Genomic DNA, 27624 nt, shown 5'->3' on the forward strand with positions numbered 1-27624 from the left:
GCAGAGCAAACGTCTGCTTATTTTAACATTTTATTCCGTTATGTTGACCCCCTCCCTCTTGTTTTCCATATCTTTCTGTTTCAGGCTACTATCATTTAATTATGATGGTCTGTGAGTTTTCCAGTTCCACAATGGCATTGATTAAGAGCGGCTTGCAAATACCTTATAAATAAAATATATTTGGAGTTTTTGTTTTCCAATTTTTAATGTTTTCCAGCATCATTAAACAAAGAGCTCATCTGGGGGACTCAAACTAAATCCATGGCAGTTCTTCCACAAAATAAGCTTGTGCAGAAATGAAAAATGAATGCTGCATTCCCTTTTTATTTTCATTTTATGTTTCATTAATCTATCAATCAGCCAATTTCATTCTTGATTAATCATTTAGTCTATAGAATGTCATCAAAGTTCAAGGGTGATGTGTTCAAATGTCGCATTGGTTAATACATTGATCCAAGAGCCAAAAGTAATTAGTTTACAATGATATCAACCAGAGATTGAATCTCACATTGGAGAAGCTGGAACCAGAGCATTGTTTACATTTTTACTTAAAAATTATATTTGAATCATCATAGTAGTTAAACATTTATTTTCTGTCCTATTTAAGATCTAATGAATAGATCTATTCATAGTTAAAATGTCTTCAGAGTCAGTGAGGAGACTTGTTGAGGCAGAATGAATCGTCTGTAACCCCCCCCCCCCCAAGTTCAGCTGAGGAGACTTTTGTGTGTTTTGAAAAGAATCCAATTGGCTCGATGACTATCTCGTCCTCCTGAAGGTGAAGAGCTCTTGACTGTGGTGGCGACTTCCTCCACTTAACCGTTTCGAGGGCCACTCAATCAACGAGTTAAACCTTTTTACTTCGGCCAGCAGCCACGGGCCGGGTGAGGATGGATGGGGTTAGCCCCAGCTGAAGTGGAAACCAGCAGTTATGTTGATTGACGACAACAATAAGCTTTGTGACAGGGGCTGAAGAGCAGTGACAATGGCTTTTCCAGTTTGTTGTCCTCGTTAACTGCTCAATGGGAACTGGCCCCCTTTTGTGGCGGGGACCAGGCGGGTGAAGGTACATGTGAAATAGGCTCAGTAGCCAGGAAAGAGGAAATGGTCTTCTGTCCATGGGTGGTCTTTGTGTGTGTGTGTGTGTGTGTGTGTGTGTGTGTGTGTGTGTGTGTGTGTGTGTGTGTGTGTGTGTGTGTGTGTGTGTGTGTGTGTGTGTGTGTGTGTGTATGTGTGTGTGTCATGGAACACAGCATCAGCTATTGTGTCAGCAGTCTTGAGGGCTGCATCGTGCACAGCTGAACACAAATAGACACAGACCCAGATCCATGGAAAGGAGCAGACAGAAATCACCCAACTGAGACATAACATAGAGAATTACAGACCAACACAGTTGTATAATTTAAATAGTTTGTTCCCTGTTCATACGGCCCCTGGTTACACTGACATGGTCCTTTTGATCTAGTGGGTAATGTGCAGGAAGGAAATAAGGTCAGTGGAGTATACCCAAAACAAAACCGACGCATTTTTTAAGAGTGTGTTGAATAGCTGTCAAATATCAGGTGGAGAGCAAATACAGTGTTACTCAGCAAACTGAGGACTGTTTGTTGCTGTAAATGCTAAGTGTAAGATCTTGTTATGGGAGGTGATTGTGGAATAGCACATTCCTTAGTGTGAGAGTCCAAAGCAAACACGATTCTCATAGTCCTCAGACAGAGGCCCAAAGACATTGAACGACTGCTGTTGAATAATTCTCTGGACACAAATGATATAATATGTAACAATTCTTCATTAAAATTTCCAAAAACCACAAGATCTCCTAGAGCCTAACTTCTGGGACAGACGATGAAGGAAAAGCAGACTGCTAGCCAGTTAGCCAGTTAGCCAGTTAGCCAGTAAGCCAGTTAGCCAGTTAGCCAGTTCGCGTTTCTTTCCTTCCACTTTTTGTTTTTAGTTTGTTTTGTTTTGCTGCCTAACATGAACAAAACATTAATACATGACCTCATCCGTGAACATTATGTTCACCAGAGGCACGGCAATGTTGGTGAAGACAACAACTCCCATGATCCCTTGCTTCTTATCGACATCATCAAACTTAGTACTATTTTATTGACGTGCGTTTAAATGGCGTCAAGGAAGATGATTTGGGACAGATTTTATATATCTGTCAACTGGTCAAATAGGGGAATATTTAGTTTAAAATAATCTTTAGTGCCATGACATTGTTTTTCAGTTTGAAACAGTGGGTGGAATAAATGAGGCTGCAGAAAACTGTCCAAATGTTACTGCATATACAGAAAGTTTCCTGTTTGGTCTGGGTGATATGCATGCCATCATTCTGTCTAATTCACATCCCCGGACATTATAAAGAAAAAGACAAAGAATGTATCAGGTATAACTATGTGATATCAGGGTATCTTTTATTTGTGAAGTGACAAAATGGATATTTCATCCGGTTACCTTTAAATAGAGATGAAAACAAGAGTGTTATGAACACACAATATGATGTAGGAAAGAGCCCCAGATATTCTAATAGTTGGGTCTTGCCCAATAAGACATTTTTGCTGAGCATTATTGTGCCTCCTTTGTCAAACCGACCTGGTGTCTTGCTCAAATGGTTTTTAAATCTTTCAAAGAAACCTGTCAGCGATCATCTGAGAGAGCTGGCCGTGGTTTTCACTGGAACTCTTTGAAATGACACATTCCTCTGCGAAGCAAAACATGATTTGTTGCCTCAAAATACAGTGCTTGGCTCCGCGGGTACCAATTACGGCACCAAACGGAGCCCTCGCGCAGGGCCATTGTGACTGTGAATTGTCCTAAATGCGGTCTCCCTCTGGGTCGCACTCTGGGGGTTAAAACGGATCGACGGGGCCTTGACAAACAAGGCCGCCTCTCTCCTTGGATGTGGTCGTCCCCTTCAGTAGCAGTGCCACCTGCTTGTTTGTTTATTCAGTTTCTCGCCGCGAGCTACTGACCCCTGCTCCCTGGCTGTCTCTGCCTTTTTGGGGAAACTGCTAAATCTTCTCAGAGAAAGTGTCTTTGTAATAGAGTTGAGGCATTCACAGCCACAGAGGAGTTGGGTTTTGTGCCATGGTGCATGCCACATTATGGAATTATTTCAGGGAAGATTAGGCGGGGGCTCAGGGCGGGGGTGGCTAAAAAATGCCCTGGTCAGCTGCCAGAACTCCAGTGTCTCACATCTCAGAAGGTCCAGGGTATAGTTTCCCCATGTTGTCTCTTAAAGAAGTTCCCCCAAAGTGACTCTAAGGGACACCTCACCTCGAACTTTGTTACTAGTGATTGAGTTCCTCTCCAGCTTTTTCTCAAGAATGTCCCTCACAGCTGGAGGTTTTTATATCATTGTCCCGAAGAATTTGGATCCAGTCGAAGCTGTGCAATTAAACCTGAGCACTGTGTGTTGCTTTCTTATTTTTTCTCCTGCTGCTCGTCTCTCATCTGTTGCTTTCACCACATCAAATCTCCCTCACATGAGATAATCACAGCAGTGGGGATAGTTGTGTTACAGTACGCTGAAGCACTGCAGTGAATCGCAGACACACTGTCCAGTGGGACTGGAAGTCATCACGAGCAGATTAGCAGTGGTGAGAGGGTCTTCCTGCTGGAGGACGATTTCAGGGGGCAAAATGTAGGATTATTAGTTATCGAGCACAACATAGTTTTCTAATGTTTGCAGGGTGTTCCGTGTTGACGTACTTGTTTTGGCTTGTGTTTTGTACAGTGCAGTGTATGTTTAGATGTTGGCTGTTTGTACTGTCGAGCAGGCGCCAGTCTTACTGGAATTCAGCTGAGAGACATGGGGTGATAACTTGGCTCATTTGTCATTAGTCCTCCTCTATTGTCTGGAAATGTTTTACTTATGTTATTCCTCGTGGCTGCCATCTGTAAATACAGCCTTACTTACACACCCTGAAGATCTTCTTCATTTCCTCAGCACAGAGGAAAAGGTACAATACCTTTCTCTCAGTTTTTATGTAACACTTTTCCTTGTGAAATCAATTAAATTGTCTCTTTCTAAAAAACAAGTCTTTTAGTCTGCAGATGCCATTTAATGTGAGATTTTTTTTTAATATTTAAAAATGAATGGAAAGAATATGATGTCTTTATTTGATTTTTTTTACTAATCTACAGTGGAAATTCCGAATCATGAGATTATCAACTCGGTTATAATTTTCAGTTTTGGTTTGACTGAATAATAAATGATCTGGTGGTTTCAGCACTCGCTTTCATAGCCATTTGCATCCTTCCTATTCAATTCATATCAATAGATTGCACAACAAGGGAATTGGAGGATTTGCGGCAACTCTAAACTCAGTACAGAAAATAATACGTTTCTATAAAATAGCACAATAAGAACAAAGATTATGTAAAGTTTAAATTAGTAGATTAAGCGGTTGGGTCCACTCTGATATATCATGACCGTATAAGGCTGTAAATGGCGTCCGAGCATGTATCACCTGGTGTGACGATGGGATGAAGAATGTGTATCTGGCTCTGAGACGCTCAGTGAAACTGGCTCTCAGACGTTTTCTTCACAATCATACGAGCAAAGGATGGGCATTTAAATTCCTCCTGTGATTATACCTGGTCTGTGCTCCTTCACTCCTGCGTCCATGTGCTGCCAGTCAGGAGGAGCAATGACAGACATCAATCCTCGAGTCCTGTCATCACCAAGCACTGTACCGTGCCCAGCAGAGTGCAAACAACAGGCCTGGCTTAAACAGCTGTTTGACTTCCCAGGGGTATTAGCCTCAGAACCCATGAGATACAGTGAGCGTCCGGCACACATGTACTGTACATGCACACACAGCTTTAGGTGAAGAACTGTCATAATTAATGTGTAAGGTGAGCGTATGGAATGTGATGGTGCACCTCTGAGGTCCTAGAGCCTCTCACTGTTTTTTTGTCCTGGATTCTTTGAATTTCACGTCGTAATGAGAAGGAGCAGTTTGAGTCACAGGGATTTATGGATGCACGGCCGTCGGCTCTGGTGGAAAATGACGAGACACCCTCACTCTGTGTCTCTTTGATTTAGCCCCCTGATTTACACAAGCACGTCTGTATAATCACCGCTTGGGACAGTGATCAAGAGTTCACAATTCATTCTCAGTAAACATTCTCCTACTGGGCTGGAAAGAAAACACTTTTCCTTAAATGTCACACACACCAATTCTGCCAGTCATGTTAAACACTGTGTTTCTGTGAAGATGAAGCTTCATTTGGCTTAAAGCCGGATTCTCTGCTCAGAAGGCACCAAGTGATGGATTCCTCTTACATTGGAGAGTGTGAATGAAGGAGAATCAAGGCTCCACTTTAGGGAACAGGCAATGATGAGGCTTTGATAGAAAGAGGTCACTGTTTGAAAATGCAGATGTTGACATCCCATGGTAACAGCCAGGTGTCTGCTTTGCTTTGCTCACCTGTGTTTTTGTCCTGTCTCTCTTCTCTCTCACCTGTCTGTCCACGTGGACGCGTGCAGCTGTGTGCAGCTACGGTGTGTGCTTCAACGGGGGCCATTGCCGGGCGGGTTCCACCCAGCTCTGTGACTGTCCTGCAGGGTTCAATGGACCCAGCTGCCAGTATGGTGAGTACCAACATCCCCACTGTGTTTCTTAAGCTGTTCGCAGACATGAAATCTGGTAAATGATCTGGTGTTTACATTTCACACATGAAGAGTGCAGCAGGAGTTTGTCTAAATCAGACGTGTACACACCAATGGGAACATCCAGGTGAGGAACATTTCCGGAGGATTCATTTGAGGGGTGGCGTCTGAGTAGAGGATGCAGGAGGCAGAACGTATAACGTACAAACTCTGCTGCAGAAATCAATTTGTTTCTGTTTACATCACATCAACATCGGCCCTCATTGTCAAATGTCGTTGTCTTTCCATGTTGACGTCTTAGCGACTTCTTCCAGTTTTGTATTCTGCCGGGTGCTAGAGACGTCATCAACAAGTCAACTTGCTCACTCTGACATTTTCCTGACATCTTACTTGGCTTGAGGCAGGAACATTTCTGGAAAATGTCTGGACCAACTGACTCAGGCATATTGCGTTCTTAGATACAGCCCCTCTCACGAGTTCAGTGCATGTCTGAAAGCAGAAGTTTGTTTTTTGGTAAATCTGCCACACTCAAGCAATTTTTAGGCATTGAGTGTAGAAATAAAATGTTAAATTATTTTGTATGTGTTATCAGCATTTAACACATTTTCTCATCCCTTGTCAGTTGTGTGGTAGGAATTGGTAAAAATATAGCTTCAGTATGAACTGGAACCCTTAAAAAGTCCTCACCAACTGATTGTTACGATTGTTACGCATTGATCGCATTTTATTTTTTGATTCATAAAAAACGTTTGGCTCTTAGCTGGAGCCTGTTTTTCTGATCCGTTTCACTCAGCTCTCCAGGCCTCCTCGCTGAGCTCCGTTTTAGAGATCGCCTTTCTCTTCGAGTGAATGAGAATCTCCTCACATAAGCATTTAGTTGTTTTTTTTTCTACCAGCAGCCCAACTATTTAATCAGCAACTCCATTGTTGAATTTGCTGTTGAAGTACAAAACAGTGGAGGAATCTGTTGTTTTTCTGATAGCACCACACGACAGGAAATTCCTCTTTGTGTAACCTATTTAGCAGAATCATCCATCTCCCTCCGGTTAGACCAGACAACACTGACTTCTGTTGTGTAAGAGTAGAGACACTGAAAATCTTGGTTCCTTTGTTTCACAGTGGTCTGACCGGACCTTACACTCTCTGACCAGCATCTAATATCTCCCACCTCACCTCTGCTTTTAGACATGGACTGAACTCCGGACAACCTTTTCAAGAACCATATCAATAATTTCTGAAGTGAAATGCGATTTATTTGATGGTTACAACTTCCTTAAAGTGATAATTTCCTTACGGGTTTGGACAATTGGTCCCAAAATGATATTTGTAAACTATTATCAAACTGCTCTTAGACATGCACCGAACTCTGGAGGTTTTCTTGAAATTTTGTGGAGGGGCTGGATGTGAGAACGCAAATGTCAGAATCAGTTCAGACTGTCTGAGTGAGCCCCTGTCAGAAAACAGCAGGAAAATGTGAATGAAAAGGAAGAGCCATACATGTAGAAGATGTTGACAAAGATCTTGAGTTGAAAAGACAATAAGATTTCCTAGGTTTTGACAATAATGGCCGTTACGACAAAAATACATGATTTCCTCCATGGAATTTATTCAACATGTCCTACCTCCTACATGCTCTGCCCAGGTTTTGTCGTGTCGGACTCAGACAGTCTCCTGCTTCGCTCTCCCGGACAAATGTCCAGACTCAATTTTCCTGAAATTTCCCAGAGTTTGTTTGGCTTAGCACAAAACATACCTCCATCAACAGACTGTTTTCTGTGGAGTTCTGTGGCGTGACAGTGACGTCCTCTTACATACGATACACTCACTTCCTGCTTGGATACTATAGGACTGATGATCAAGCCTTGGGAAATCGGGCACTTACAGCCCCTCCATATGATTAGAGCTCTTGCTAGCAGCTAAGCTCACCTAGCTTACTTCTGATTTCTTCATGCTTGAATAACAGACTTAATCATAAGGACTGAGGATCCATGAACACACAGTGTGGTGCTGCCGAGCACAGCTTAAGGCCACTGGACATGCACATGCAGGACCTGATGGGCCTAGTGGAGTTCTTTGAGAAGATTGGAACCATGTGTTGAACCTGATCAGTGCTACATTAAAGGAACACGTTTACCCAGAGTTATACCTGTACACAGAGATACAAGTAGTAGACTCTGCACAAATACCCAGGATCAAGGTTATTGGGTTTGAATCCCGATGGATTGACACGTGTGGGTGCTTTCATTTATTGCATGTACTGTATGTTGTGTAGGATGCCAGCCCTCCTTGATCTCAGCACTAGCAGCTCATCAGTCACTGCAGAACACTGCTGCATTTTTCCCTGACACATAATGATGTACAGTCGGCTAACAACTGTATCACTGGTTCAGTACTGAAGATAGGGCTGGTGCACATGAGGGGGGGGGGGGGGGGGGGGGGGGTGTAATTCTCTTCATTCTTCACTCTTGACAGTGGGAGACAACGTTTATGTTCGTCTGCTGGATGCTAATCCTGCAAACTCATAAAAAGTGAATTGTTAATCTTACGTTCAACACTGACATGTTCAGTAAACCATAGCTTCTCTGAGGAATGATATAGTATTTAGAGCTCTTCTTGACTAGATGTAAAATACAAGATGCCATATATTTGCTGCATTCTGTGTAATCGGAGTTTCCTCTATCATCTGCTGTTGATGTGAGATTTATTGTGTAGGAGAGAGACATTAATGTGCAAGTCAGGGTTTTTGTGGAAAGAAAACTCAACGGAACTACAATGGAATTTAGTAGAGTGTATACCTGCCCAACAGTAATCAAACAAACCAACCAACAAACACTTGGTGGAGGTGATGAATCAGGGAGGACAGAGAGTGGACATTATCAGGAATCAGTCAAAACATCGTCCCATCCGACAAATAATTAAGAAAAGGAAGCGAAAGAGAAATATCTTGTGTACGATTTTATTTATTGGTCTAATATCAAACACATTTATTGGACGAAAACACACAGGAATGAGTTCCAAAATAAATAAATGAATCTTATCAAATGAAAACATGTCTCTTCTCTGCTGCTTTGGCTTTTGAAAAACAAACAGTGCTGTTGAAACTCAAACGGTTTCGCTCCTGCTGTCGACACATTTCAGTGTGTCTTTTATATGGCTCTTATTTTAAACTATGGAGCAGAACTTAAATAAAGGAAATAAAATAAAAGTGTTGTAGTCTGACATCAGTTGTTTCTCGAGTGGGAGAAGTACAGTAGGGATTCTGGCACAACGTCACCTTCATGTAATGTGCATGAAACGTCAGCAACACTTGTAGTGTAAAAGCTTATCACACGACGGATGTGATTTGGCCTTTGGCCTTGATCAAGACCATTTTTCGAATTCCATCCACGCACACTGTCCTATATCAACTGTAGGAAACCAAAGCCAGACATCAACTTCAGATATGTCCAGACAACCGGGCCTGGACTTTCTCCGGTGTTTTCGTTTCACATGTGAAGGACAGCTGGAGACTGTGCGGGTCAGATGCCTGTCCGACAAATGAGTATTCAAGTGATGTCCGAATAGAACATGCAGGACATGATGCCATGTACACGCCGACTCAGGGTGCGATGAATTCTCCAGACAATATCCTGCCGTATTTTCATATGTGCTCACGGAGAATGTCCGGAGCAACTGACTCTCAGTTGAGTTGCTTGAGTGATTTACATTCTCACGTTAAGCCCCTGCAGAAAGTTTCTGGACAATACCTGGAGTTCAGTGTTTGTCTGAAAGCAGCTCAAATCGTCATTTTTACATTTTCACCACTTTCCCAGGAAATAATTCATGCATCTTGATAAAATAAATCAGAATTAGGGGACTGATATCTTTGAGGATCTAGATTTGGATTCAGATTAGGGAGTGTTGGGCCTTGGCGGAGGTTTTGTTTTATTTTTTCATCACGGTTGGGTACTTGTCGTTCTGCCAACATCTCTGATATTCACTCAACTATCTCTGCATCCCATCACGGTCTCCATCCCTTTCAGCTCTGCCTCTGGGTGACACTATTTGATATCAGCGCAGACATCAGCTCTCCTCCTTCCCTGTCATGGCGATCCAGAAGCATTGTTCTGCATTGTGAATGATAGCTGTCGTGAATGGGCACCTAGGGGCCCCATGCTGGTGGAGATAGAGCTATGCAGCAGACTCCCACACCCCGATCCTCCCCACCATTGTAGGCTATCAGTCCGTAAACAGTCTGGCAGTTATATTGCTCCGTGAATGGCTCTGAATGGGCTGCAGGATGAAGGGCGTGGGGCCCCGAGTGACTCCGCCTGACCAGGGGCAACAACTTGGGATGATGGGATTGGGACACAGGCAGGAATAGTCTCGCAGCTGTCCCCTTTTTTTTACCCTGCATGGGCCAAATACAGGTCACATCAGAGTCAAGAGCCCTGAGGGTAATGGCAATAGCATGCGGGCTGAGTACAAAGTATATCGTTGGTGAAAGAGCGATTCATAGAGCGACGGCTCTGATATATTGGTCCGACATAATGAAGAACACTCTGCGGTGGTCGGACACATAACATTTGCTTGTTGCGCTGTCACTTTTTCGGGGCCCTGGATAAATAACCTCCGTGGTTGTGCGGGTGAGGCCACGGCTGCTCTCACATGCGGATGTTATAATTCAGTTACGGCTGCGGTGCACATGCTTCACACAGCTGTCAGTCACCGCTTGTTCTCTTGTCATGTCAACGAAGAAAAGCCGAAGCCAAGGAGGAGATTGTGGTCGAGGACAGCCGCACCTCACTCCACGATTCCCTCATCGTTTAATCTCCACAGACCGTTCTCGGCAGCATTCCTCCGCATTCGCGTGTGACGATGTCCCCTCGATGTGCGTTTGATGTGGTTCCTCCATGTTTGTGTACAGCGATTGGTGTGTGTGTGTTTATGACGTTCAAAGGGGCCAATTAGTGCCATGTTTCGCAATACTTTGACAGCCTCATACTATGAGGCTGTCATCTGTTTTTCTTTTTAGTAGCGTTCTATCTCAGTGGTGTACAAGGCGGTAATTACTTTTTTGTGTCTTGACTCCGTGGTAAGACAACAGCTGGAGCCTGGAGGCTCCTCAGGTCAATTCAAACTCAATAAATCCCATTTGTCTGACCAAATCAAACCACGTCAGACATTACTATCAGACATTATGACAGATTCGTTCATTTAGAGGTTAAAAAAATTGGACATGACTAATGGAAACTTGTGAGGAGAAGTCATTGCAGTTGGTTAAATAACTTTCTTGATGGGAGCATAGAGACATGTGTCTCGTCTTTGACAGAGAAGAGACACATGGTATTTATTATTCAAGTATTTTTAGGTCCTCAAAATAAACTTCTTTCTGAGATTTGCTGTCAAAGTTGAAGAGGGAGAGATATGGAGGGGTTGTATGTGAGAATGCAAATGTCAGTTGCTCCAGATGTTTACAATAATCAATGCAAAAGTGAAAAAACAAAGACAATACAAGTTTCTCAGGATGAAAAAGAGGTGCCACACATGTAGAAGATGCCAACGAAGACTTCAACTGGAAAGACTGGATAAGAATCATTGTCAGTGTTCCGTAAACCAAACGAAACACTGTGATTTTTGCAGCGGGACTCATACTTCACGCACTTACCCAGACACCACAGCTCACCTTAATTGACATTATCCTGTTATTGTTAACGCGTCTTACTCAGGTAATCTCCTGCTGCATTCTTCATGCATAAAAGGCAAAGTCTGGACCCAACAAAAGCTCAGGAAAGATCAATTTCAGAACTTTAGTGTCTCTTCTGCTCTGGAGTCTCTTTTGTAAAAGCTCTCTGCCCTGTCTATGCCTGACGTATTCAGTATCCCGCCTGTCATCAGGAGACAAGTGGTATCCACTGGGATCAACAGCCTCCGAGGCTTTTAGACCTCTGGCGGGGCAGATGTCTTCATACCAGCTGACATCTGGGCTCAGCCTCAGACAGACAGACGGATGAACAGAAAGGCAGACAGACACTCTTTGTTAACACAAAACTTTACTGTCTCAGCTCGGGAATCGTTAGATGTCTTAAAGCTGCCGCGTGTTTCCTGCTCTGAGATGAAGGGTAAAGTTAATGTTATATCGAAAACACAAATGGATATTGTCATGAATTGGAGGGGTCAGTAATACCAAAATTAAAAATACAGTTGTTCCCACAGGCTCAACAGGCTTTTGTTTGTTGATAATATCTAGATCTCAATCTGTGACATATTTTACTGACAGAGCTGTTTCAGTATTTCCTTTCTGAACCACATAAGCTCATGTTTTGGCTGTGTTTGGAATCGTTGTGTTGCCAGAAGGACCAGCCTGTTCTCAGCATCACTCAAGACACAGCCTCTACTCTACTGATGCTATCATTATCATTATTCCGTAATGTTTGCTTCAAAGAAGCCTCCCAGTCTGTTGAACTTTGAGCCCCTTCTGTAAGTCATTGTCAAGGTCAGTAAATCATACGATCTGACAAGCTGCATTCATCCACCAAGATTTTAATGAGTTGGAGGAAGCTTCTTGGTCTGATCTTACTTGTCCAGCAAAGTAACTTGATTGAAACTCCCGTATTTCTAAGCAAATAGAACATGGTTTTAAAAGGGGAAAGTCCTGAGAACATAAATCCAAATCGTCTATTTTCTTGGCTGTGTCAAGGGTCGACCTTGGCCAGGTTGTCTATACGTCATATCGCAGGAACGCCATGAGCAGAATTTATCACGTGGACTGGATGATGAACCGATTGGATTTCGGTGATCAAAGGTCAAGGTCACTGTGACCTTTCATTCTTCACATTCTTGTGGACGTGATACATCAGAAACACTTGGACAGAGTTCCCCTACATTCCGTTAGTCTAAAGATGATCTCACAAGAATGAGTTCGTCAAAGGTCAAGGTTACTGTGACCATGACATAACTCAAGAATGAGTTTTGTTAGCAGGCGCTAATTCTGATCAAATAGATTGAATACCTGATTAAATTCCCTCCAAAGTCCTAATATCATGAAAACTAGACAGGTCTTTTTCCGTGAAATTGTTTTTTTTTTGTGACAAATTTGCACAAACACAATTTTAAAGTCCCGACCACTGTGGAGCAGATATGGAAGCTATGGAGCCTTTTCCCAAGAAAGATTAACAGTACCGAAGTTGAGTATGATATCTCCAGAGTTATATTCAAGCTTATAAACAGTTGACTGAAGCTCTTGATAATAAGGTCAGTCATGTCTTTGGAGCCTGTTGGAGCATGAAGTGAACCCTCCACACTCAGTGAAAAACCACAGTGAAAGAACACCATCAGAGATCCTGCTTTATATCCACAGAAAATAAGAAGAAAATAACTTAATGACGTAAAATGTATATTAAGCTTATAAAATAATGCAAATATCGAAGATTGACTTATCTACACCTATTTTAAACAGAAACTTGTTGCATTAGTAATAACACAGTAATAAATGACATCCTTTAAGTTCTATTTTACTTACGTTTTTTTATTTTCTGATACCTAAAGTACTTTTTCTACATTTGTAACTTTAATTTGGATATGTTTAATGTACTCTTCACACGGGTATTTCAGCTTTTACCTTGCTAAACCCCCTGAACACCTCTTCCATCAGCTGCAGTTACCCCCACTACAAATCGAATTGTGTTTTCAAAGGAAGGGGAGGGAGACCGAACAGTTCAGGATATTCTAGGCTGCGTTGTTTGTTGGATGCTTGTTAGCACGGTTGCAAGGTCAGGGCGGCAACCCTGGACCTATTGTGAGAAGTGATTGTCTTGTTGAAGGACACTTGTTGAGCTCTACACGACCTTTGACATAGGGTCGTCTGGTTGTGCGACTAAATGTAAAAAAAGATCTGAAGTTCCTCCGTGTAATGTGACAAGAAAAGTCCTTATTTTGCAGTTTAAAAGGAGTTGAGACAGTTTATTTTATTTCATACGGGACTTCTCTCATGTGACTGAGCCACGTCATATTCCTGGTTGCTTCCCTCACTGTGTTTCCTCTTCATTGTGTTGAAAGTTTCATGTGCGCTTCAGTTTATCTTGAGACAGAGGTGAGTACAGTCCATGAGGTTGATTTCAGATGTTGCTCTCCTCTGCTCCTCCTCTAATAACTATCCTAGTCTGCAATTAAAGTTCAGCACTGGTCTTTCCTCGCAGTAACAGCCCATCCGCCTGTTGTAACCTGCCTCTTTGTCTCCCCTGTTGTGTAATTGCTTCACGCTTGTTTCATTGTGATAAATCTCTTACATACAGTGCCTTGCATAAGTATTCACCCCCCTTGGACTTTTTCCCATTATGTACTGTTACTAACTGGAATTCAAATAGACTTAAATAAACTTTTTCCCGTTTGATCAACAAAACATGCATAGTACTTTGGAGGTGCAAAATAAATTTTATTGTGACACAAACAATAATGAGAACAAAAAAGTTGACATCTGTTGGGTGCATAAGTATTCACCCCCCTGTGTCAATACTTGGTAGAACCCCCTTTCGCTGCAATTACAGCTGCAAGTCTTTTGGGGTATGTCTCTACCAGCTTTGCACATCTAGAGATGGAAAGGTTTGTCCATTCTTCTTGGCAAAAAAGATGAAGCTCAGTCAGATTGGATGGAGACCGTCTGTGAACCGCAATCTTCAAGTCTTGCCATAGATTCTCTATTGGATTGAGGTCTGGGCTTTGACTGGGCCATTTTAAGACATTAACATTCTTTAATCCAAACCATTCCTTTGTAGCTCTGGCTGTATGTTTAGGGTCATTGTCCTGCTGGAAGATGAACCTCCGCCCCAGTCTCAAGTCTTTTGCAGACTGCATCAGATTTTCTTCAAGGATTTCCCTGTATTTGGCTCCATCCATCTTTCCCTCTATTCTGACCAGTTTCCCTGTACCTGCTGAAGAGAAGCATCCCCACAGCATGATGCTACCACCACCATGTTTCACTGTTGGGATGGTGTGCTCAGGGTGATGGGCAGTGTTGGGTTTTCGCCACACATAGCGTTTTGCATTGAGGCCAAAAAGTTAAATTTTGGTCTCATCTGACCAGAGCACCTTCTTCCACATGTTTGCTGTGTCTCCCACATGGCTTCTGGCAAACTCCAAACGGGATTTTTTATGGATCCCTTTCAACAATGGCTTTCTTCTTGCCACTCTTCCATAAAGGCCAGATTTGTGGAGTAGACGACTAATAGTTGTCCTGTGGACAGATTCTCCCACCTCAGCTGTGGATCTCTGCAACTCCTCCAGAGTAACCATGGGCCTCCTGGTTGCTTCTCTGATTCATTTTCTCCTTGTCCGACTCTTCAGTTTGGGTGGACGGCCTCCTCTTGGTAGGTTTGCGGTTGTGCCATATTCTTTCCATTTTCTTATGATGGATTTTATGGTGCTCAGAGAGATGTTCAAAGCTCTGGATATTTTTTTATAACCTAACCCTGCTTCATATTTCTCCACAACTTTATCCCTGACCTGTTTGGTGAGCTCCTTGGTCTTCATGATGCTGTTTGTTCAGTAATGATCTCCAACAAACTCTGAGTCCGTCACAGAACAGGTGTATTTATACTGAGATTAAATTGCAGACAGGTGGACCCTATTTACTAATTATGTGACTTGCAAATGTGACTTGTGAATGCAATTGGTCGCACCAGATCTTTGTTAGGGGTTTCACAGTAAAGGGGGTGAATACATATGCACTCAACACTTTTCAGATTTTTATTTGTAAATAATTGTGAAATCCATGTAATATTTCCCCCCACTTCCAAATGATGCACTATTTTGTGTTGGTCCATTACATAAACTCACGATGAAATAAATTTTAATCTGTGGTTATACCATGACAAAATGTAGAAAAGTCCAAAGGGGGTGAATACTTATGCAAGGCACTGTATCTGCTCACAAATGTTTCATTCCTGCAGGGTTTACTCCTGGTTAGACGTGTAAACCACTGTATTAGGCTAAATGTGACCAACACGTGTGGATGCTTCTCACATCTCACAGATAGTTAACACATTAGTGGCGTATGGTGGGAGAAGTTTGTGTGTTTTTTTTAATTTAATTTCAATGACGTGACATTTTCCTTCTAGCCCTTCAACTTGGATGATTACCAAAGATTACAGGAAGCTGCTATTAGTGTTATTCTGCTTAATTCATCTGATTTATGATGTTTCTCCTTCTGGACTAAGATTGCACAGGGGCAGAAAGGTCAGAGGTCAACCAGCATGTAGACCCAGTCTGTGGCTGGAACACCCACAGCTGGACTCGTGGGTTATGAACAGCAGGGATGCAACACGACATCGCTGCTGCTCATCGTGGCCTGTACAGAGACTGACAGTGACAGGAGGGAGCAGCGGCGACACAGATGGGATCTCTCAGGTCCGCAAGGGTCACATTGTTGAAAAGAACATCCCTTTACCAGATGGTGAAACCATTTCACACATGCTCTCACACTGGCAAGAGGACAAGGTGGACTGTCAGTTGATTAGTGAGGCTAAATACAGTATGTAGTGTGTCTGCTCCCTTCATGTCTGAGGAATGTAATTAGAGAGGTGCTTTCAGTGGACCGGCCTTGGAACCTCCCCATTGCAAAAATAAAGCCCTGAACTCTCAGTCACATTTGAGGAACCTCCAAGCTGAGCCGGCTGAGCACTTAGGACGTGAGGAAGTTCCTCCGAAATGAAAGACACGTGCATGCTGTGGTCTTCATGGCTGGAAACAGGAGGAGCTCTTTGCTCCAGCATTGATGTACAACATGACTCCCTTGTCATGATTCGTTAGTGGGGCTGATCCTTTTGTCATTCCTTCTTTTACTAAGGATCAGTGAAAGAAGATGTGCTCTCAGGTGTGTTGTTATAAAGTCTGTCCTTCAGGAAGACAATGAGATGGAAGAGGTTCAAACATAAGGAGAATGTGAGACTGTTTCACTCTGATCTTGTTTGGTCCAGACCCTCGGACATTTCAGTTCAAGGTTCCTCAGACAATGCTTCAGAAAAAAATGGAACAATGGAGGTGGTCTCCTTCCAGATCAAACAAAAAGGTGTGAAAAAAGGAAATGGAAACAGCATTAAACAAGAAAAGATGAAGAAGAGGATTGCTTGTAGTCTTCGTCACCAGTGACATATGTTTGAACGACGAGCAATGAAATTAAGGAGGTGAACCGATTCATTCATTTTCTCAATTTAAATGGAAAGATGCACTTTATATTAAAAGTAAGAGTATAAAATATCCAAGTTGAAACCAACTCAGTTCAGACACACGCCCCTCTACAAACTGATCAATGTCAATTATAGGTGATGACGACAGGACGTATGTATGTCATACAAACCAAAACTAACTGGATCAGATGTAAACAATGTCACAAAGACATGAATATCTGCAATCAGTGCAAATCTACTTTGGCAGCTTTCACTTAATCATATAGATTCCAGGAAGATTTGTATTTTTCCTGTTTTCTCATGTTGTACATTAGACCTGGGAGGTGTCGGCGGGGGTTGAAAGAATTTTAACACTCGCTCATAATTCACCTCATTACCTTCCCGCTCCATGTGAGGCATGAGAGACATGTAAAGCTGTGAGATCTTAAAGCTGAGTGATTGCAAAGCTGTGAGCTCTCCAGCTGCAGCAGTTTGTCACACACGACTGGCGAGGCCATCCTCCCCTGAGAGGTCAAGAGGTGTCGGACATCAGGGCGAGAGGTTATATAATGATCGCCACATTTGTTTTATCTGCTCTAAATCTGGTTGTTTTCAATGTGGCAGAGAAGAAGCTGTAAAAGTCAACTGGCTGATAATGTGATGGTAAATGTCTTAAAAGATCAGAAGAAGTTTAAATCACTGCAGCTTTCCCCTTTCCCTGTGTGATGGGTTTAACAGGCGGCTAGAAAGGCTGTGAACCGGTTGAAGTCTGCTTTTTTACTTTTATTTGAAAAGAATTACGACGTCTTAGGTGTTGACCTTTAAAAAACGCAAACTGAGGGTAAAGAAATGTGCGAAGAGAGCTGTGTCAGGAACAGGTGCTCATGTGTTTTTTGACTTGCTTTTCATTACTTTAGATTTTTTAAAACACTTTACAACACACAATTTCTCCCATCGGCCGTAAATTGGAGTTTAAAAGGGTCCTTCACGGAATCAAGTGTCCTGTTTTTTGGACATATGAAGGTTTAATGAGGTTCTTTGAGCGTTGTCAGCAGCCAGAGCAGGGTGACTTCCAGAGGCCATGGAGATGTAAGACGCTGCAGGAGAACAAGAAGCTCTAAGCAAATGTTTTCTATGATCTATTGTCCTGAACTCCTCGTTGATTCCTCCAATACATTTTTCAAAATTTGTTTACATTTCTCTCGCTTGTAACTCCATGCTTTGATCTTTGTAAATAAACAGTAGGGATCTCGTTAAAGTCTGTAAATAATGAGTATTTGCCACATTCATTTATTTTTGATCATTTAGATCATCAGAATAATAGAATAAGCAGCAAAGCAGCAACAATCAAAGCAATTAGAAATGCCCATCGTTTCTTTGAGCAGTAAAAACATGAAATAGTGTAACAATGAAAATGGAGAAAAGTTGCAAATTTCAGTTCAAATATTGTGGATTTTTTTTAAAACTTGTCTCGTGCTCTTGATTTATTGATTTTTGAAAAATACAGTAAGGTTGAGGGACAATGTAAATTGATGTAAAATAAAAAAGAAGTCATTGCCTGGCAACCCTTGAAGGATGGAGTCAGTCAGTCCCTCCTCTCCCTCTGTCGCCTCCTGGGAGCAGCTCTGTGTGTGTGAAGTCAGGATGTGAAGGCATCTCTAATGAGAGGGAGTGCGTTGCAGTCGGAGCTGTGGTGTACATCCTCGCCCACCTACCTGCCAATGCATCCTGCACAGCACCCTAATCTCCTGTAATTGCGCTGAGACTGGGCTCCCACCCTGTCTCATTAGGCTCTTTACAGCATTCCTAATGAAAGGTCCCTCCTGGTCACGCTGGGGGCGAGGGCATCAAGTTTGTGCAAATTGGCTGTGACAAGAGTTTGCAAAATACAATTAGAGGAATAATCAGTGTGGACTGATCTCTTGATTTGTCGGTGGGACCTTGCTTCTCCTTATCTCTGCTACCTTTCAGATCAGGGGAACTTTCACATCTTCCTCTAATTTGACCTAAACTGCCTTTGCTGCCTTTGTTCCTCCTTATCAGCTCCTTGTATAATCCACTGAGCCAAACGCTTCACTTGTAATCTCTGTTTTTCCCTCCATCTACGACATTATCTCCCCCACGTATTATCTGTGGACTTTCTATTCCAGTGCACAGCCGGAGTCTTACTGATGTCCTGTGAGGCGTGAAAAGCAGATGCCTATCGACACGTAAACGTTATGAGACGGGTTCAGTCGACTTTCTCGTGTCAAAGGTTGTTTTTCTGGAAATCCGACTGTAGTTCGAGTCTCACTACGGTGGTTAATCCGGTCGTCATCTCACACTGCTGCGCTGGCTTTCTGCCTGTACACACATTACTCTTGTGTTTCAGTCAGAGATCAGCAGAATCAGCTCTGCTCTTCGAGGGAGATCCCAACGAATCTGAACAGCAACAAAGATACTGCTCAGAAAACCAATCTTAACCCAGCACATTATTAACATATTTATACATGGATAATATCTATATATAATAAAAATAACATATTTTCCTCTTTGTTGTGGAGAGTGGTAAAAACGTTTTATCTACTTTATTCAACATTATTTTATAGTAATATTATTAAAAAGTCTATAAATGTGATCATACATAGTACAGCATTACATCACCATATTAAACTAGTCGTGTACTACCATGCCTATGCTATCTCGCAATTTTAGAGAAAATGAAACCAGAAGCTGAAGTCCCCTTAAACTAAAACTAACCTGACAGAACAGGCCACACTATGTTCCTCAGCTACACATTGGTGCTAACTACTAGCTTTTGAACTTTGACCTGCCCCCTGATCAACATCAGAATTTAAATGGTTCTTTCCTGACCCATACCACATCCTTCCATCACGTTTCATGGAACATCGCACATTTAAACGTAGCAGCCTGAGCAAGTGTATGCCCGTTGCCCTTGTAATTCACCGGGGGCAGTTTAGCATTTGACTGCTGCACCTTTCGACTTTCTTTGAACAACTGTAAAACCATGTAGTGTCACATTGGAGCATTGGAATCAGAGCCCCCCCCCTCCGTAAACCAAGAGTATGAGGATCTGTCATGCCTCTGCCACCTTTTGGGCCTGTAGCGAAATGGCTACCGGCAAGTTTCTGTCTGCTAAGGCCCTGTGCATACCACCGCGGCATAGCTAACACGTGATTGAGAGGGAGACAGGCGAGAAACCACAACAAGTAATTTGGGGAATCCTGTTGGCCTCCATGTGATGTCCCAGGCACTCGGAGCTGCTGGGACAAAGACAGGTCCAAACAGGTCGAGCACAGATAGAGCACACGCTAGGGGTCAGAGGGCAGCCCCCGCGAGTTATGGAAGTCATAACATTTTATTCTGCAAACATGCATAGCTTCATACAGCTGGCCTCCTTTTTTTGGGGCAAACGGCCTGTAACTAATACTGACACTAAAAATGAGTGATGTCTTCTTAAACCTTCTGAAAGGACAAGACTTGTGTCTCCGTCTGACGCAGACTTGCAGTTTGAGGTCGTTCCTGCCGGGCGCACGATCTGCGTCTCCGGGGATGAAGGAGTTATGTTTGTCTTAGTGATTCTGTGGTGAGGAAAAAAATGAAAGCATCCATGAATGAGAGGCAGCTGGCCCCTAAGAATGGGGTTTGCCACAGCATATAAACATACATGAGTACTTTCATGGTGCTCAGACAGTCACTCTGCACATGTATGCACACACACACTCATAAGCTTAACTTGCAGCGCAGTGAAATGGATCATCAAAACAGGGATTAGAGGTCTTTAGGGCTCAGAAGAGCAGAACGTGCACAAAACAAACTCAAACAGTGGATTGTAGTGTCTTTGATGTCGCACACTCAACTCCCTTGTGGCCAAATATGCAGGAATAATATGAGTTAAGGCTCAGTTGTCAGGTTAATAAGCTGCGCAGCGACTACAGAGCCGCATGATTGATATGTGTACCCCTCAGAGTCAGTGAGTGTTTCTCTCAGCACAACATTCTGCTGCTCGTCTGTGGCTTTCTGTCAACACTCGCCTTGGGAAGAAGAGTTGAACAACAACAAAATGCAACTGTATAAATAGGCAGATAAGCAGGAAACTGAGACTGTGTTTTCACATGAGAAATATAAAACAGAAGGAAATAAATCACCACGGCTAAATTCAACAGTGTAACACAGAAATGAAACACCTCAGGCATATTATCTTTTCTACTGTTTTCCTCCCGCATTTTATCATTACATTTTTTTTTAAGATCTGTAAAAGACTAAGGGCTGAAACCAACTAATTTGATTTTTACCGTTTTTTTTAGCTGTGTTCATCCACTAACTCTGGAAAACGGGGTCATTTTCTGGAACATTATCTCGAGTTTGTCTTTCACGTATATGAAGAACGCAGCAGGAGAACGTCTTGGTCAGACATGTTCACGCCACGAGAAGAATGTCCAGAGCATTGAGGTGGGGGGGGGGGGGGGGGGGGGGGGGGCGTCTGGGTGGAGGATGCAGGTGGCAGAGAATGACGTTTTAATTCCCGTCTCATAACCAACTTTTTTTTTATTGTTAACCAAAAGTTGTTGCCTTCTTTTCCTTCAGAGTGTATTTTGTGAACTTTTCCAGAAGAGTTTCATTGGACTGATAAGAGCGTGTTGGGTATTTCTGGCTCACCACTGATGTGCGGTTCCTGTGTAATTACAATATTTTAAAAAAGGGAAAAGGAAGCAGTGTTTTAATGCCTTTACTGTAACGCCCTAGAGGAGAGAGATTGTTAATGACCTCATGGAAACATTGGAGGTTTGTTAATTGAGGTGCAGACGTCTGAAACCTCAGTGGATACACGTCCCAGAGGACATGGTGTGGCTCGTCCTTTGTCATTAAAAGGTTGGTCTTTTTCTTAGCCCCTCTGGTTCCAGGAAGGAGCCACACCACGTCCGAATGATAGCACCACTTAACAACAACTCAGCTGCCACACTGGCCACAATAACAAGGTTCCAGGAAGTAACCCGTGACCAAAACTGGCTCCATGAACGCACCAAGTGGGACGAAGGCGGGGGGGATTGTTGGACTCTTTATACAGCTTAATTAGCATTCTGATGTGAGTCAGGCCAGTGAGGTTGTGTTACTATAAAGGCCAATTTGACAAGTTAATTGTGGTCTTTTTAACACTGTGAATTATGATATGATTGCAGCTGTGTTTTAGTTTCATGATTAATTCAGAGCACGTCAACTTCAGAAACATACATGTGAACAGCGGGGCTGTTGTCAATGCAGCAGGGGGCACTGTTGAGCTTGAGCTGATAACTGATCATTTTATTTGTACAGGATCTTTCAAAGCAGCCGCTACACAGTGCTTCACAAAGAGGACGAATAAAAACAAGTATACAAAGCATCAGAGACAACAGAGTCCATCAAAACTATATCATTTAAAATCAATCAGCAAATTATATAGAACAAAAGCTGTTCCTGATGACGACTCAGAGAGCTGTACAGTAGAGTTTTTACATGTCATTCATACAGTCTATCTATGTGCAGTACTTTCTCTATCATACATCACTCATATATTGCCAGCTCAGCCATCAGAGGCGATATGGGTTCACTGTCTTGCCCAATGACACTTGGGGTGACTGGGACTGCATTGCTGACATTCTGGTCAGTGGATGCCCCACACTCTCCTGAGACACATAAGAACAAGTTAAAAAGTATAATACAGTGACGTTCTAGGCCTTCACCTGCCTCCTTTGGTCCACAGTTAGGGGCCTTATCAGAAACGGGAAAGAGAAGGAGTGAAATTAAGTTTTAAAGATTTGTGTATCATTCTCGTCAGCCATGTTTGAAAATCCAAACATTTGAGTTGTACACTTTTTATAAAAAAAGATTTCACTAATCTTGAATGAGTGATGACCTCCTCCTGACTTCACCTGGCACAAACCTGATGAGTCGTCCTGGTCTCTGCTCCTTTCTGCCTGCGGTCGACCTGTAAGAGATCCGGCAGAGAGCAGCATTACTTGAGAAACTTGAGAACTGAAGTACTTTCACCGCATGTAGACACAGTGACCCAAACCTGCAGAGGTAACACTGCATAAAACACATTAAATGTATCTTAAGGATTCGACTCGAGGAACTGAATATCCATCAAAACCCACGAGGAGCTAGAGAGTCCATAAAATAACTTTTCTAAAAACCTTCATAAGCTCAAGTGAACATATTTCACTTCACGCTCTGGCAGAAAGTCTGGCAGTGCTGCCTGACACATAGAGTAAAGCGAGCGTGTCCCCTACAATAAGCTTTTTCATGTTTGTTTTTTACTGGAGGTCAAAGGTGATGATGAGCTTCCTCTGAAGGAGTTTGAAGTAAATTGTCAGTTCCAGTCCGTAGCTGGTGACTTTGTTAGTCAGACAAGATGTTGACTGTGTTTCAATAGTTCTCACATGTGGGGGACAGGTTCGAGAAATCCTCTCCTGAGTCATCGTCTCAATGAAACCTCGGACTCGAACGCTTCTCATGGCGCCTCCGGCCAATCCCCGTCTTTACAGCACCTGGTAAATGGAAGCAGCTGTGGGGACGGTAGGGAATGTGACCAAGAATGAGCAATGGCAAAGCACATTATTACACCAGCAGGCTTTTAGATCACGGCACTAAAAGGAAACAGGTTAGGCTATCTCCGACGCCTCCCCCCCTCCGACCTCCTCCTCCTGATTCCTCGCTGAATGCTGCAATTTTCCGGCCCATGACCCCCCTGAGATACAATCAGAGGTCTGGTGGTTTTCGTTGGCCCGGGTCTTAGCCCCTCGTAGTCTGCCCGTCCTCCTCCTCCTCCTCCTGCGGGAGCAGTGGCGGTCATCCTTATCGCAGGAAGTCACACAATACAGCGGAGGAATGTAAACCCAGAGCTTTGCTGCAGCTGAACTCGCAGAAACACCATCAAAACTTTCACTGGAGCTTTTTTATTTTTCATTCTTCAACCTGATTACATTGGAACACTGCGTCCACTGCCGGGACATTGTCCCATTTTACAGACTTGTTTCTGTTTTGTAAATCAGTGAACGAGACGACATTACAGTGCAAAATAATCCGTCTCTTGCTCTTGATATCGAGGCTGAGAATTTGTTGACTCCCTTGAACAATGTTTAGAAACTCCACCGTTCAGACAGTACAGGAGGCAAACAATATTAGAAACTGGGCAAAAAAATAAAATGCAGGTCAGTTGATATCGATAATTATGAGGATAATATTTCCTTTAAAGTTTAAAGACTAATTTTGGATCATGAGTGAAGCTTGTGGTTTCAAATAAGCAGAAAATAACCAACACTTGATAAACAGGAAAACTTTTACAGATCTGAGGTAAGGTGTGTTTTATACCTCCTCACTGTGCTCACCCAAGCATTGCATTGTATATATTGGACTTTTTTATCGCTAGAGATGAAAATTATTTTGTAACAGTTATTGATATTGCTCTATTGCCCGGCCCTGATAGAAACACCTCCAAGATTTCCCCCCAAAAATAATCCATAAGCAACGCGTACCCAAACTCTCTGTGATGTTTCGTTAGTTCGAGCTTGATGGCGTCTTCATCCTCTTCGTTCCCCCCCCGTTGGTTTTCATGAAAATATATTTTGAAAGCAGAGGTGCTCTTGGCTTCAGGCGGTGTGGCCCACCCGCGCTTTAAAACTCTGCATGAAATCCTCAGTAAACGGTAATAAAACACAAAACCACTAACTGCTGCCTCCACAAAGGGATCCGGAAGAATCGGCTTTTCTCTGGCAGTCAACAAAATCCACTTTATACTGTAAGTTTCTAGTGCTGATACTGTTCAGTTAGTTACCAAACAGAAAGCCATGTTTGAGTCATTTATGGAGCAAACATGACAGATATTTACTGCTCTCAGAATCCCAAATGTCAGAATCTGTTGTGTTTCTGTGTAACATCATTAAAAAGGAAATAACTTCTTGTTTGGGAGTGTTCACCAAAAAACTGGTAAATTTAAGATGTCATCAGGAGCTGTGGGAATTTATTATGGCTGTTTTTTCCTAAGGTTTTATACACAAATAGACTAAAGGAGTTGCTCACCTCACTCTGTCTGAAAGTTATAAAATCCAGTTACCAGCACGTCTGGTGTTCACCAGTTTGAAGCAACCTGCTGGAGGCAGCTTCAGACTGATCTGACACGACAGTCGAATCAATCCTCTCATCTCCTTCTTGGCTATGAGGTGAATAAGTGGTTCACACACTGTCCAACTTATCCTTTAATCAATCATTCAAAAGAAGAATGGACAGATGACATGAGCTGATAATAAAAACAGGGTTTAGGATGCAGGGCTGTTGAGACAGTAGGAGTTCACTGAGGAATCATCTGACTTCTGCACTGTGTTTTTTCTTCAGGAGGAATTTATGCTTTATTTGCCATAAAGATTCTTCTGCCCGAACAGAGAATCTGAATGTCCGACACATGGGGATACGGTCCGGTGCGATTCTCCCTGCATGAGTTTGACCCTGGCCCTCGACCTTTGACTCTGACCTGGGGCATAAATTGGGCTGCAGACACACTACTTTGTTTCAGCCATCTGATCTCTTTCTGAAAAACAAGTGAAGCCCCTACCCCCACCCACCACCCGCAGGCTCAGGTCAAGGAGAAGGAACCCTCTGTGATCTGATGTTGACGGATCGGGCCTGATCTCAAAAGACTCCATCTTTTAAGGGAGACTCCGGCTCTTGTTTCTTGCCTCAGTTGTGTCTGATCCCTCCTCTGGAGGCTCAGCCTGCTGATGGACACCAGGATGGAGGAGGCTGACGCGTGGTAAACTGATCTCACCATTGCCCCCTGCAGTCTGAAGAGGGTGTAACCTCCAACCTCCCCCCGAGGCTTCATCGTCCTCGGAGGTCATTGAGTTTAACATCCAAGGAGAAGGACTTTTATGGATGGGAATGTCTCTGTGTCCACACTAGAGTGAAAAGCAGTTTAGCACAGAGATATGACGATAAGAATAAAGTCATCGTTCCATCTCCCAACCACAAATGATCAATAATCTGGTTCATCTCTTTTTTGGCAAAGTTTTGGAACTATTCATTGATTTGAAATGTGGTCCTCATTGGAAAAGACAATATAATTTTAGATACCGCGCAATACAAGCGTCATTCAAGGATCATTTCTTTTCACAGATGAGTTTCTTCTTCCCTCGGAACGTGATTCTTTAAACTGAGAAACTCTGCAGTTCCAAGTCCATCAAATAAAAAAACATCGATCCAAAGTAGACATCAGATTCCACTGTTATTTCAATTTCTCCACCTGACCCCTCGGCAGTTCAACATTCCTGCTCGCTCATTGGGCAGAAAGAGTTGGAAAGTGATGAGCGTGACACTGACCCTGGTCAGACCCCTTGGCTGACACACAGGTGTGTGGCCTCAGGGGTGTGGGGGGGAGATAGACATCCTCTCACACACACTCAACACAAACACACTCACGCTGCAGAGCTCACTACTGGATCCCTCCGGGTCTTTAACCCTGCCCTTGACTCCAGGACGCTCTCCCTTCACTGAGCATCACTCGTCTCCTTCAGTCTGGAGCTTTGTTGCGTTGCGGCTTTCAAATAGAAATCAGTGAGCGTCACAGGTTGGATCTTTAGCTGCAGTTTATTTAGTCACACTATTGGTGGGATAAGTGTCAAAGTATAACTAGAACCAAACAGCCCCCTTAAGAAACCACATTTAAATTCACTAGATTCCAGATTTGTACTTGGATCGGAACTCATTGGTATTTGTCCCCTAAACATGTGTGACTTTTATCATCAAGATTCATGAATTACTTTCTGAGAAATTAACGAAAAGATTTGAAAAACACCAGATTTCATGATATAAAGGAAAGTGAAAAAAAAACATATACTTCATTTCAACATAAATTCTATTATTTTGTAATCCTGCTAAAAAACAAACAACGCAGACAACAACGTAACCTCTCTTGTGGCGGTAATAACTTGTATTCTATGGTAGCTTTACTTCTTGTATCCAGGTCTTGAATCTTGGCATTACACACGGTGCAGTGTTTGTGGTGTGAACATTTCCAGATGTTGTAAACTGAGAGGGAAATCATTTAATTGGCTGGTTAAATGCTGGCATCGCAATACACCCAAAATGGCTGCGGGGGGAAGAAAACGTTGTATAAAGTGATTTTCTTTACATTGGTGCTCTTCCCCATGTACAGTAACTTTCTTCTTTTTATGGACATGGAGAAGAAGCTAGACGGTGCCAAGGGAATGCTCCCTCCTAATTTTCTCCATCAGTTTTCAGTCCAATATTCCTTCCACTGGCATCTCAAATGAAACAACCCCGGTGTCATCAAGTTTAAAACTCCACAGTGAGCGTAATCTCTCCTGACAATCTCCCACAGGAACCAGATCTCACGTTGACGGAGCCGATGTGCACCTGAAAACTCAACAACACATTGTTCCTTTCAAGCTCAATTTTAATTGCTCGAATTATGGTACAGACGCTGAACTGTCAGCATCTGTATCTGACCCGAGTCATTATGTGCAGTTTGTGGAACCGAGGGGAAAGATTTGATCTGGTTGGGCCGATGACAGATCTGGCAGCTTGTGTAGCCTGGTGGAAGCGAAATGGAAAAAACTGGGACTTGTTGTGGAAGCGTTTTCTCGGTCCTGCGTGACTGACGAACGCAGCGTTCATGTTGGAGGACGTTTCAAGGTCAGAGGCAGCGAGGACAACACGTTACCGCTGCCTGCTTCCTTTCCACTTCAAATATATTTTGATTCTGTTTGGATGTATTCTGTGATTTCCCCCCTCTCATCTCTACTGAAGTTGCGACTCAAGGAGACAGGTTTAAGGATGGAAACAGCACACACAGTTTCCTGAAGGGAA

At 43.0% G+C, this 27624-nt stretch overlaps 1 protein-coding gene across 1 annotated transcript in view; it reads left to right on the forward strand.

Annotated features, from left to right (window-relative positions):
* The window catches only part of megf6b (multiple EGF-like-domains 6b), a 60192-nt gene that overhangs the window by 5629 nt on the left and 26939 nt on the right, over positions 1-27624 (forward strand). The window contains exon 4 of the mRNA XM_053434904.1: positions 5501-5605. Coding sequence (XP_053290879.1) covers positions 5501-5605 — 105 coding nt within the window. The remainder of the gene's footprint in view (positions 1-5500; positions 5606-27624) is intronic.

The sequence above is a fragment of the Pleuronectes platessa genome, chromosome 2 (assembly GCF_947347685.1).
Source record: "Pleuronectes platessa chromosome 2, fPlePla1.1, whole genome shotgun sequence".
Classification (NCBI taxonomy): Eukaryota; Metazoa; Chordata; class Actinopteri; order Pleuronectiformes; family Pleuronectidae; genus Pleuronectes; species Pleuronectes platessa.